The sequence below is a fragment of the Bos taurus genome, chromosome 6, assembly GCF_002263795.3.
Source record: "Bos taurus isolate L1 Dominette 01449 registration number 42190680 breed Hereford chromosome 6, ARS-UCD2.0, whole genome shotgun sequence".
NCBI classification, from domain to species: Eukaryota; Metazoa; Chordata; class Mammalia; order Artiodactyla; family Bovidae; genus Bos; species Bos taurus.
Window position 1 is genome coordinate 18988808 of NC_037333.1, and position 14211 is coordinate 19003018.

The 14211-nt window shown below is 35.4% G+C and overlaps 1 protein-coding gene across 4 annotated transcripts in view; it reads left to right on the plus strand.

The window, feature by feature from the left end:
• The window catches only part of TBCK (TBC1 domain containing kinase), a 208963-nt gene that overhangs the window by 123535 nt on the left and 71217 nt on the right, over nucleotides 1-14211 (plus strand). For 3 of the 4 annotated variants that reach the window (XM_002688086.6, XM_005207674.5, XM_059887711.1), the window contains exon 23: nucleotides 6709-6884. In XM_002688086.6, the coding sequence (XP_002688132.1) occupies nucleotides 6709-6884 (176 nt within the window). Of the gene's footprint in view, nucleotides 1-6708; nucleotides 6885-10332; nucleotides 13081-14211 lie in introns of those variants that run through there. The other variant, XM_059887709.1, reaches the window with a different exon arrangement.

Here is a 14211-nt window from a genome sequence, read left to right on the forward strand (position 1 = left end):
AGCCTTTTGCATGCATATGTGCTATCGCTTCAGTTGTATCCTGATCTTTGAGACCCCATAGACTGTAGCCCACCAGGCTCCTTTGTCCATGAGATTTTCCAAGCAAGAATACTGGAGTGGGTTCCCATTTTCTTCCCCAGGGGATATTCCCAAGCCAGGGATCAAACCAGTGTCTGTTGCATCTCCTGCATTGGAAGGTGGGTTCTTTACCACTAGTGCCACCTGGGAGGCACCTAACCTTGTATCACTATACAAAAATGAAAGTACAGTTAACCCTTCAACAATGCAGAGGTAGGGGTGCCTTTGCTTGCCACAGTTGAAAATAAAAATATAATTCACCATCAGTCCTTTGTATACCAGTTCCTCTGTATCTGCTGTTCCTCCACATCCACTCTTCCTCAGTATCAACGGTTCTGCATCTACAGATTCAACCAACTGTGGATGGTGTAGTGCTGGGATATTTACTATTGAAAAATATCTATGTGTAAGTGGACCCATGCAATTCAAAACCTATGTTGTTCAAGGGTCCACTGTAATCTGATGTGTTCTTGTTGCGTTATCTTAAATGATGATCCTCAACAGAATGGAAAATAACTCCTTACTACATATCCCCTCTAAGTGTGAGTGCGCCGAGTCAAACAGAAAACAAACCAATAAACAAGATCAGAGAAAATGAAGAGGAATAATATGCCATATGCTTATAGGCTAGTTAGTAAATATTATATAACATAGAGGAAATAACCAAAATTTTCATACTTTTATTTTAAAAATCTACATTGGATTACCTTGAAAAATGTAAACCATCAGTCCTTCAGTAAAAGCATGTATCAGTCATATGAAAAAATGCTTATTGAGCTTGAATACAAGGTTCTATTGCCAAGAAAGAATCAGATTTCCAGTTTTGTTTTGGATTCAGTGTTAAGTATAAAAGAAAAGGAGAAAACGATGGCTATTGCTGAGCTGGTGCTGGGTCTTCCAAGCTGCTACATTGTTCTTTTTTTCTGAAGTGAGCTGTGTTCTATTAGCAACACCAGCTGCTTTGCATCATAATATGTATCTACTCAACTGCTAAATGATCAAGACAGTTATGTTAAGAATAGAAAACAGTTTAAGTATCTGTGTGTCAGTAATGCTTATTGCATTTCCTATTTTATTTCTCACTTCATTGTAGGCGCTAAGCAGCAGAGATGATAGATGCTTAGCAAAATGTGCCAGTAAGCACATGCACACATATCAGGGATGTGAAAGTCTGAGTGAAGTAAAGTAGGAGCCCAGTTATGTATTGTACCATCATTTCCCCCTCAGACTGCATAACCAAGATTGTACTTATAAAATGTGCTCAGTCCTTCATTCGACAAATATTTATGTGTGTGTGTATGTAATGTGTACATATATGTATGTGTATAATTAATCTTATTACTGGTTTATCATTCTTGTACTGGCCCAGAGCATTTTTGCCTAACTATTTAAAGGGGATTCAATGGTACCCTGTAACTATGACTAACACTTTTAATTTGAATTATATTAATTCCATGTAGTATTACTTCCTGGTTCCATTAAGTCACCTGACTAAGGAGGGGTTAAAAATGACAATATAAAATTAGGCTTTTAAAAGAATATTTAGAATGAGTGAGGAGATCACAACAAATTACAAAACAGAAATAGCATAATATTTTTATTCATTAAATGTCTGACATATCTCTGTATTTGTCCTCCTCTTTTGCTTCTTATTCATTGATTCATATAACAGTAGTTGTATATTATTTTCTATAGAAAACATGAATAATCAGCCTTTTCACAGGCTTAGTTGGTTGAACTTTGTTTTTTAATATTGATAATAGTAATGCATAAAACATATCACTTACCCCAGGTGTGGCTTCTGTTTGTTTGCTGCAAGTTTGTTTCCTGTAAACACAGGAATGCTATTTTTTTGTGAAGTTCCTGTCAAAAAAAAAAGAAAAAGTTAATGGTGCACCTATAATTGTGTATATAGCATTATTGAAGTATATTTCTAGAAGGAAAGAATTTCTCTTTTGATCAGGCATCAAAGAGAACCTAATTCTCTGCTTACAGTTTCACATGTTTAATGTTTCTAATTTTCAGTCTTATTTTTGGCTGTGTACATGTCAACTATGTTTTTCCTGCACATAAACTTTTGGTTCTAGAACACACATTCACATTGCTCCTATATAGTAGGGATTGGGGATATTCCAGGAAGTCATTTCTAGAGTTAGCAATAACTTTACTATATTGTCAAAGATAAGCAATGCCAGACACTAATTAAAGTGGTAAGCACAGGTTTTAATCAGTATTACACTATTGCAAAAATACCCCAGTGTGAAGTGAAAAACTGTAAAATATGTGAAGGACGGCATTGGGTCCGTGTGAAGTACATCTGCATTTACTAACAGACACCAAACTTAGGCTCCTACCTTCCCACAGAGGTACCTATCTTCAGACAAGGACCCTATCTTCAGTTATTTCCTGGAACAAACAGTAAATTCTTCTGGCAGCCTTGATTTTCTCAAGGAGGCGTTCATAGGGTGTTAGGGTCATCTGAGGGATGTGACCTTGAATTGCTATATATTATGTTGAGAGTTTTGTTCAGGCCAACTTTTTAGGCCAAGATTGAGACATAGTTGAGAAAAGGCTTAGAAGAGTCTAGCTAGACTTGACCAAGGAGGAAATCTATGTCAATACCCAAAAGTGACTTAACAGAAAAATACCCATTAAACCATACTAAATATATCTCTAGTTTAGCTTAATTATATCAGAGTATTCACAGCCACTATGTTGTCCAACACAAGAGGAAGTGTAATGGAGTTGAAATTGGTATAAATAAAGACAAGTTTTCACTGATTGTGATTTAAATATTTTTACTTTTGCACATTTTACAAAACATGACCATAGAAACAGTAAATTTGGAGGTACATTCTTTGGAGTAGCAGAATCGTAAAAGACTTGAAACTCAGAATCAGCAGCATAGCCAAGAGCCAGAGAGCGGAAATGTCTACAGTTACAATATCCAGTCTTCTCCATGGTCAGTTCCTAGAATACTGGCAAGGATTAGTTTAGACAGGTTAAAGAATAATTCTCTGGAGAAATATAATGTTCCCCAAAAGAGGAATACCTTACTTTTGGGGATCTTCTAACAAATGACCATATCCCCAAGTTACCTATAGTGAATCCACCAGTAACAAAGCCTTGCCCACATATTCAGAACTTCCAATATAATTTTTAGTGCTGTTCTTTTAAATACCACCAAACCTCTGGGGAAAGTCTCCAGCTAAAAAAACACAGAATAGCACCTACTGAATAAAGGAATATCCTCAGAAAAGCAATTATGAGAAGATAAAATAGCTATGAAAATTCAGGATTTTTTAAAGTATTAATATGACAAAAAATACTTACTGGAAATTAAAAATGATGTGGAAATGCATTCAGCTTTATATGAAAGAGTTGGGTGATAAAGCTTAAGAAAGCCCTCAGAGAATACAAGAAAAATACGGATGCAAAGTAAGAGGAAAGGGCAAAATTATTAGAAAATCTATTCAGGATGTTCAGGACTCTTCTAATGAAAGAAGAGAGAAGGAAAAAAGTGAAAAATTATTACAGATAATACACAATAACTTTTTCTGCAACTGAAGGATTATATTAAGACCATCATTATGAAATTTCAGAACACCAGAACTCCTAAAGGTTTACAGAAAAGAAGAAAATCACATATATGTGATCTTAAATCAAAATTGCATCAAATTTCTCAGAAGAAAGACTTACATAACTCTGAAGAAAAATAAATCAATCCTAGAATCTTATGACTAGCCCAACTATCAGTCAGAGGCAGAATAAATATATTAAAAACATGGACAATTCCAAAATAATTTGCTTCCTGTGCATCCTTTCTCAAAAATTACTGGGAAATGTGTTCCACCAAAATGATGCAGTAAATCAAAAGGGAGAAAATAATATCTTAATGCCCAAATTAGGGATCAAATATAGAGGGAATTAGGTGATGGTAAAGAGAAGTGCCATGTAAACAGCTGTTCACTCTATCTGGAAAGCAGTTCATACTCATTAAAGCCAAAGAATGGAGGGCTTCAGGAGAGAGATCTTTTCCACCTACCCTTGCCCAAATGTAACATGAGTTGCATTTTATAATTTTAAAAATAGTTCAGTATTTATGAGAGGGAACAATAGTAATGGATAAGATAGGTAAACTACGATTTACAAAAGTTATTCTTCTGAGTGAACCTCATGGAGCTTGGAATCAAACCTGGGAAAGCATAATCCAGGGTGCATACTTTTTCACAAATGCATTATATCAAAATGAGAATGCAAGGTAGAATGTAGTAGTGCTCTGGGATGAGAGGTTATTTTTAAAAGAATAATTGCATATTTTAATGTACAGTTTATAAAGTACTTTTCATAATATTTTGGTTATGATAAAGTACTTTGGAAGGATTTTGAGATGGAAGGATGACATGGGTCAAGAGAATGGAGAATGGGATATTTGCCAGTAGTAATAATCAGGCTCAAATCGGGGTGGATGCCAGTGAATTCTCACGATTCCCTGTAAACCTTTTATGGTATTGGTAGGGTGTTTTGGAAGCAGATATAAATGACTTTTCCATGCCAGTGATTTAAGGACTGAACTACAACCTCTCATCTGCATCAGTAATTTGACCTCAAGCTTTTAATGGGTGACAGATGTGTCAAACTGATTTGAGCACTATGGATGCAAAATTTATGGTCCAAAATTCTTTTCCTTTGGAAATTAAACAGTGTGAAGTAGATAAAATTTTTTTTTAAGATGACAGAGTTTTCTCTCTTTAGCTGCAAGTTTTTAACGATATTAATTGGAAATGTTTTAAAATGAATTGAACATATCTCTTCTGTCTCAAGTGAAGTAGAGGAATGTATCTGAACTTTTATTTTTCTTCTCATTGGTGTTTGTATTCTTCTCTTTGTGGAATATTAAGTTGATGATGTTAAAGAGCTTTTTAGAAGAATACATTTCCTATTGACAATTTCTCAAATAAATGGGCCCACACTTCAAAACATGTTTAACTCTTGTTTTATAGATTTTATGTTAGGAATAGCATATGGTGGTGATGAAATCTGACCTCTTTGTGCAGCAATGGAAATAACCAACTGTGAAGTTCGCAAGCATCACTAAGAGCAGATAAAGCAATGTTTAATTGAATAACTGGTCTTTCTAGAGCTGCTGGCTATTGTTTCCCAAATCTAAATAAATTGGGAAGTGAAAGATGCCTTATAATCCTTTTAACTTCAGAGATTCTACTGGTGGTAACAACACTTAACACATTCAATCACTTAACTTCATTACGTGTTAATTTCTTTATCTTCAACAGAAATCAAGGGATTACATTACCTGTCTAAAGGCAATGGCAACCCACTCCAGTATTCTTGCCTGGAAAATCCCATGGACGGAGGGGCCTGGTAGGCTGCCGTCTATGGGGTCACACAGAGTCGGATACGACTGAAGCGATTTAGCAGCAGCAGTGAAAGCATACAACACCTGTCACATAATAGATGTTCAATAAGTGTCCATTTCTGTGCCCTTCTCTAAGAGTTTTCCACCTTATAAAAGCAGACAGTTCTATAAGGCATGACTCATGCACCATTCACAGAATCAATTTAAGGGCCTATTTCCTTTTTCCTTTATATGTAAGCACTTCATTCCAAAAAGGGAAATAGGGACCTTATCCCTCTGTAAGGGATTTGATGTATTTTTCTCCATTGCTTATCTGAATTGACACAATTGGACTTTTACAGAGGAAATGATGATAACTACCTTTTACTATATTAGGAATATAGAAAGGAAAAAGCTGGTCCATGCTAAACTCTTTCATCCTAGCCAAATTCTTCAATTTCTACTGCCTTTCTGTGATAACTCCATTTCCCCATAGAGTTACAGCTTTACTCTCCATCAGGAATGTTAATATTAATCTCCTCATGGGTTGCAGTCTTATTGAAACACACACACAATAATTTAGCATTGTAATAAATTTCCTATGTATATTACCTCTGTATCAAAGGTGTTTAAATTTCTTTCAGATCAGAAAAAGAAAAGAAAATTTTCTTTGAAAATATTTTCTATCATTTTTAATTGGGTGCATTTTATTTCTGTATATGTGATACCTCACTTAAACTTTTCTGCACTTAAATCAAGAAATTCTTTTTAAAAGGATAAATACTGAATTTAGATTTTGATTAATTTTTGTCCTGATTATTTTATATCTTCTGTAATAAGTGGAAGTGAAACTGTTAGTACCCTTTACTTGAAATCATGGTATATTAAATCTGAGTCTTTTGTTTGCCCACTCCCAAATTCCAGCCTTCTTTCTACTCAATTTTTTAATTTGAGAAAGTAAAAATATTATTAAAGTTAAAGAAGCAGATTCTCTAACAAGAATGTATGATTAATATATTTAACTTTTTGAATAATGATATACTGAAATATACTGTATATATGTATCATGTGTCTACATAATAATACCAGATACCCTCTACCATTCTAATCATATGTTGATTAATATCCATATTACATTTTACTGACATCTTTTCTAATTAGTTTTCATTTTAGCCATATTTGTGCATATGTATTTAGGAAAACTGGTGGTTCTTACATAAAGAGAGCAATAGCTTCTATATTTGCTTTTTTTTTTTTAATTTTTTTCTATCTAGAAATTGACATTGAACGCTGTGTGCGAGAATCAATCAACCTGTTTTGTTGGACTCCTAAAAGTGCTACTTATAGGCAGCATGCTCAACCTCCAAAGCCAACATCTGATAGCAGTGGAGTCAGAAGTTCAACACCTTATTTCCCCACTGAGTGTCCAGATCCTCCAAAAACAGATCTGGTATGTATTTGCTTGACTTAATTTATAAACTATAAAAGAAATGAATATTATATTAATACACTTTAGCATCTTTATTGTTCATAATACAGTAATCACTTATGTTCTTTTAACACAGCTCTCTCTAGGATGTTGTATTCATACAACTGGTTCAGGTCTTGAGGCCAGCCAAAGGTGAGAGCTTAGTTAAGGCCTTCTCAGGTCTTTCCTATGCATGCAAACATCCTGTGTGTGCATAGACAGACTTCTAGATTCCCAGGATTCTCTTAGCACTTTCAGATTCCCCTGTGGACGTTGAATTCCTCAGCTTTTAATTTTAGTGTTTTTATTTTTATTGTCAGCTTATTCTTTGCTTCTGCTGTTATGGCCACTTCAGGCAGCCACAACATTAAACAATTGCTGCTGACTCTTTTTGACAGATATCTTCAGAGAAGTGTCTCTTTGCACGGAGAGGGTTGTGAATCAGGTCAAATAAAGGCAAGCATTGTACGGAGAGGTTTCTAGGAAACTGGAAGATAGGTCAAGTAATCATAACCTGCTGAAATGACACTTTTGGGAGCTCTAAAACCATTCTGTCCTGTCCAGTGGTTGCTAGATATCTGGTTTGTGAGACTGTTGGTTTTTAAGGTGACTGTGGAACTGAGGAGAGGGAAATGAGAGTAGGGAAAATTAAAACTCCGCAAATCTTACATTCTTACTGAAATTCAGATGTTTCTTTGGACTACATACTCTATAGATTGCAGCAGACAGACCTTTGTTAAACTTCCAGAATGCTAAAAAGTTTATTTTGATAATCTCTGCCAGTGTTCTCATTGTGCTTTGAAGGAGCAGCTCTTCTGAGATTCTTACTTTGCCATTCTCACTGATGTCACTCATATTCTATGCTATTTGTCCACTACATTTTAATTCCTCAATGAAACAAAACGATTGAGAAATCGTTGATTTTAAAAGCTCAAAAAGGAAGAGTGACAGCTCAAGTAATGTGAAACTTCCATTTTGTGATTAAGTGAAATTTTACTAAGGAAAATTGCTGTTTATTTTAAATTTGAATAAGTGGTTTTAAATCTTTGCCCTTACAGTCTCATCTGACATGAGATTTTTGTTTAAAGTGTTTAATAGTTTGAATGTCACTAAACCCCAAGTCCCTTAATATGTTGCTAATTATGATAAGTGTCAGAGTACTGGATCAATTTGCTAAAACTTTGTAATACAAAACTAACTTTTTTTGTATACTCATAAATCTGATATATTATTCCCAACAACAATACTAAGAATGAAAGAGAAAAATGTATTATTTACATAAAATGTTGCTATCTGAAGAATATTCAAGTTTTGGTTCACTTTTGTTTAGAATTTATTTCATTCTTTTTATATTTCAACTGTAAAGAAAAATATAATGAATAGTGTAAAAATGCATTGTTTTTCAACAATATGTCTGAACACATACTGTTAAACAGATGTCATTCAAGTTACTGAATTAAGAGTACCTACATTCAAAATTTTCATTTAGTGAAGGATATACCAACAGTAAGCAAAAAAAGTAAACATTTAGTGTGTTTTCTAGAGTCTACATATAAGTAAGATCATGTGGTATTTGTCTTTATCTGTCCAACTTATTTCACTTAGCATAATATCCTATGGATTATCCATGTTGTTACAAATGGCAGGATTTCTTTTTTAGTGGTTGAATAATATTCCATCATATACGTATACACAACACTTTTTTTATCCATCCATCTGTTGTGGAACATTTAGTGGCATTTAGGTGCCATTGTGGAAATTAAACAATAAGAAAAAAATAAATGGGACTGCATCAAACTGAAAAATTGTTATACAACAAAGAAAACTATCAATAAGACGGAAAGGCAGTCTTATGAATGGGAGAAGATATTTGCAAACTATATATTCAGTAAGGGATTAACATCCAAATTACACTAAGAACTCATACAACTCAAAATCAAAGAACATACAACCCGATTAAGAAATGGGCAGAGGACCTGAATAGACATTTTCCAAAGCCATAAAGTATATGTTAGTTGCTCAGTCATGTCTGACTCTTTGCGACTCCATTGACTATAGCCCATCAGCCTCCTCTATCCATGGAATACTCTAGGCAAGAATACTGGAATGTATTGCCATTCCCTTCTCCAGGAGATTTTCCTGACCCAGGGATTGAACCTGGGCCTCCCACACTGCAGCAAGATTCTTTATTGTCAGAGCTACCAGGGAAGCCCTTCCAAAGGCATACAGATGGCTAACAAATACATGATCAACATCACCAATCATCAGGGATCTATAAATCAGAACCCCAATTTGATATGCACTCATACTGGCGACTTAGCAGCAGCAGCAGCATACTGTTAGAATTGCTATCATCAAAAAGACAACAAATAATTAATTGGCAAAAATGTGGAGAAAGGGAACCTGTGTGCACTGTTGGTGAGATGTAAATTGGACCAGCCACTGTGGAAAACAACAGAAAGGTTCCTCAAAAAATTAAAAATAGAACGGCCATATGATCTATGGCAGTTTCACTTCTGGGTCTTTACCTGAAGAAAGCAAAATTAATTTGAAAAAAATATCTACACATCAGTGTTCATAGCGGCATTATTTATAGTAACCAAGATATGGAGGCAACCTAAGTGTCCATCAATAGATACATGGATAAAGATGTGGTATTTTCATACACACACAATGGAGTATTACTGAGACAAAAAATATTGAAATCTTGCCATTTGCAACAACATGGATGAAACTTGAGGGTATTTTGGTCAGTGAAATAAACCAGAGAAAGAAAAATATCATATTATCTCACTTATATGTTGAATCTAAAAGACAAAAAAATAACAGAACAAAGTGAGACCGTACTTACAAATACAGAGAACAAACAGGTGGTTGCCTGAGGAGAAGGATGTGGCAGAGGGGTGTGTGTAAAATAGGTGAAGAAGATTAAAAGATACAGACCTCCAGTTATAAAATAAATAAACCATGGAGATATAATACACAGTATAAGGAATGTGGTCAATAATATTTTTATAACTTTGTATAGGGTTAGATGGCCAGTAGACTTATGGTCTTCCCTGATAGCTCAGTTGGTAAAGAATCCGCCTGCAAGGCAGGAGACCCTGGTTCAGTTCCTCAATCGGGAAGATCCCCTGCAGAAGGGTTAGGCTACCCACTCCAGTATTCTTGGATTCCCTTGTGGTCCATCCCTGGGTTGGGAAGATTCCCTGGAGAAGGGAAAGGCTACCCACTCCAGTATTCTGGACTGGAGAATTCCGTGGATTGTATAGTCCTTGGGGTCACAAAGAGTTGGATATGATTGAACGAGTTTCAATTCACAGACTTACGGTACTGATTGTTTCATAATATCTACAAATGTCAAATCACTGTCTAGTACACCTTAATCCAATATAATATTGTATTCCAGCTATATTTCATTTTTTAAAAGGAGAAGAAGAAAAGGACAATGGAAAATGCCAAGAAGTGGGAGTCTGGAGAACATTAGAGAAGAGTTACCATTTTCTGTGAGAGACTCAAAGAAAATCTCAGAGAAGGCAATGGCAACCCACTCCAGTACTCTTGCCTGGAAAGTCCCATGGATGGAGGAGCCTGGTAGGCTGCAGTCCATAGGGTCATGAAGAGTTGTACACGACTGAGCGACTTCCCTTTTACTTTTCACCTTCATGCATTGGAGAAGGAAATGGCAACCCACTCCAGTGTTCTTGCCTGGAGAATCCCAGGGACGGGGGAGCCTGGTAGGCTGCCATCTGTGGGGTCGCACAGAGTCGGACATGACTGAAGCGACTTAGCAGCAGCAGTAGCAGCAAAGAAAATCTATTTAATAAGGAGACATTTGGGAAGAGAACCTAAAAGAAGTGAGAGAGTGAGCCATATATATTTCCTGAGGAAAAATGTTCCATCTTGCAAGTGCAAGGTAGTAGCATTGCTTTGAATGTTAGGAGAACAGTAAGGATACTATACATAGAATGGAATGATAAGAGTGTTGTTTTTGTTGTTTAGTCACTCAGTGGTGTCTGACTCTTTTGCAAACCCATGGACTTTAGCTGACCAGGCTGTTCTGTCCTTTAAAGATATACAAACTTACTATTACAATAGTAAGTATTAATTTTTAAAGAAAAACCAACAGATACTGCTGACTCATTGAATGTGAGGTACAAAAGAGAGAGTGTGTGAAAGAAAGTGTCAGTTGCTCAGTCATGTCTAACTCTGCAACCCCTGGACTGTAGCCTGCCAGGCTCCTCTGTCCATGGGATTCTCTAGCCATTCTCTCCTCCAGGGGATCTTCCTGACCCAGGGATTGAACCTGCATCTCCTGCATTGCAGGCAGAGTCTTTACCATCTGAGCCTCCTCGTGGTTATCCAGGTCATTAAGACCTTTTTTTTATAGTTCTTCTGTGTATTCTTGCCACCTCTTGGGCTGGCAAAAAGTAATAGAAATAAAATAAAAAAGAAAGTAATAGAAACAAAAACAGTTTTCTTACTATGTAGAAGTTAAAAATAAAACCAAAAAATAATATAAACAACTTCTTTTTTACTCTTCAAATAAAGAATACATTTCCAATAAAAATTCTAGAGTATCTAGAAAATAATCAGAACCTATTAGTACAGCACAAGTAGATATTTCTCTTAACCACTTACATGATCCCTTATGTATATTAGATATTGATTGATTGTCCCTATCAAGTCATTTTATTTCAGCTAGCTTTTGGAAGATTGATAGAGTTTATATAAGTAAAGAAGATAATTTCTTTTTTATTACCATGAGAAATCTCAACACCATTCTAAAGATTTATGGAAAATAAAAATAATGTTCCATATTCACCTAATTTTGCTTTACTTACTCTTTCCAAAGCATACTCTGCTTTGGTAAAGAGCAGGTTCACTGGAAGAGGCCACATTTCCTCTGCTAAGGAGGGAACTTGCAACACTATGGAGTTCCACCATTAATGTTCTGGAGTGTTAGGTTATGCAGAGGCTAAAATTTTATAACACACATATTGTGACTTTGTGAATATTAAGTATGTAAAGAGTTGAAAGAAACTGGGTCGTTGAAATTATTCACAGTGAAATAAAGGAGTTCTTAAATACACAGATTTGAAATTAAAATTTAAATTACTCATTACAGTTTTTCTGCTTATACATTTAATATCCTTTTAGTTTGAACATACCTTTCTTGAATTCTATAGTCTAAACAAAGATCATTTCTTCTTGTTAACTATTGATACCATGGTATTGTGTGTGTGCAAGTTGTATTTAATTGTTACATTTTATTTAAGTGATGAATTTAGTGCTCCCAAAAATTACTCTGTAGTAAACATCATGAGGAAAAATGTATGACTTCATATTTATAAAATGTAGCTGTAAGTTGCTGAAGGAGGAAATGGGAAAAGTAGATCCAAAAGAAGTGGCAAAGCCAGGAAAGCATATTCTTAAACTCTAATTTAAGTTGGTTTCATTAGTACTATATTTTAATTAATTATGAGACTTTATACAGAGAAAAATTGTATTAGGGGAAGCTCAGAGTCCTTGGCAAGAAATATCTTGGTTAGGTGAGAGGACAAAAACAACTCCAGCAAGACTTCTGAAGTCTCTCTAATGTTAAAAGGGGAATCTTGATAAGAACAGTCGTTCCTAAACAGAGCTGATCCTCAGAGGGAGAATATCTTTGATCCCTCTCTAAGCTAAGTCAGACTTTTCCTTCTGTTAGTCAAAGCGAGAACTCCTCCAGGTTGGATACAGCTAATGAGAACTTGTTTCTGAGGTTAAGGAAGTGAACTTCTCACACTGAGTAGTCTGTCAGAGTCCAACACTTAGGACTGGCTGGATTAAAATTACATGGCAAAGCTGTATCTATTAACATAATAAGGAAAATGAAGTGTAATAGGTAAAGGCTTCCTGTTTTTGAAATCCATACTATTTGTTTTTCTTTAGGGTTTATTAATATAGCTGATTGTTTTCTGTACCTATAATTTATCTTGTTAGTCATTTATAATAGCATAACACTATATTTTAATCCATTTAGCATGATCATGAGGGTGCCAGATTATTCAGTCTCTATATGTGCCTATATTTCCTTTATTAAACTAAATTCGTGAAGAGTAAGAACTGCATCTTAATGATTTTTGTGTTCCCGTTGCTTAGTATAATGCTTGATGCATCATAACCTCTTAAGAAATGAAATAAGATACATCTCTGATAATTTACATGTGCGTTAAAGATCCCCAGGGCCCAGTTCAATGGCCAGGAAATAGTGTGCTGTCAATATACGTGTATTTAGTTGAAGTAATTACCACAAATAAGGTTTTACTAGTGAACTCTCAGTTGAACAAAGCATTAATCCACAACTCATTATTCATCAGGCATGTTAACTGCATCTACTTTTCCTTCATAGCATCCATTTTACTGATGATTTTAGTGGTACATGTTTGCCATTGCTTTCTGTCATTGACCGTTCATATTTTTTCTCATTTTAAAACTCCATTTGCTTCACTGCAGCAGCCTAAAACTTGAAATATTTACATATTGAATATCTTCAACATTTACTGCTGCCCCTTTTTGTGAAGTGTGAGAAATCAAAATTCCAGTTGTATATTAAAGATATATCTTCTTCTGAGTTATAGAAATCCCTGGGTCTTCTTTTGCTAAATCATTAAATTAGTAAATGCCACTTTTCTGACTGTAGATACTTCGGTGTTCACAGTCTGTTCTGAATGGAGCAGTGCCCTCTTAATTCAGTGAGTGAGACAAGGGCAGAAAAATGCCCAGAGCCAGACAAGAATCAAATAATGACTGAAGGAGCACTAGATTTCTCGAGCGTACTGTACCGAGGAAGGTTGGATTGTAGGGTTGGATCTTGGGAAGGAAAAGAGATGTTTACAAGTTTGGGATAGGAGGGTATTGAGGATGGAGTTTTGGATAGAAAACACAAAAGAAGAAAATAAATAAGAAGTCTTGTCATCTTTGGTGAAAATAACACTTGTCATGACTTAGGGTAGAATACCCTGTTTAGAATAGGCCCAGGCCAGCAGCTGGACTGATCTGAGCCACGGCACACTTCCCCACAGACATCAGGGTGAGACTTTGACATGGCATTAGCATATCTACATTGCAGTTGACAGGAAAGTTATGCTGGTGACGGTTTTTGTTCCTTTGCAGTTTGATTTAGTTCAGTATGGATTTGAGACAGTTCCTAAAGCAGTGTTTTTTCACTAGTTAAGTCTATTGAATATATTTTCTTCATGAAGACTGTTGGGCACAGGTAGCACAATTCCAACTTGCTAATGAATATCTGGGTTCTTGCACTGAG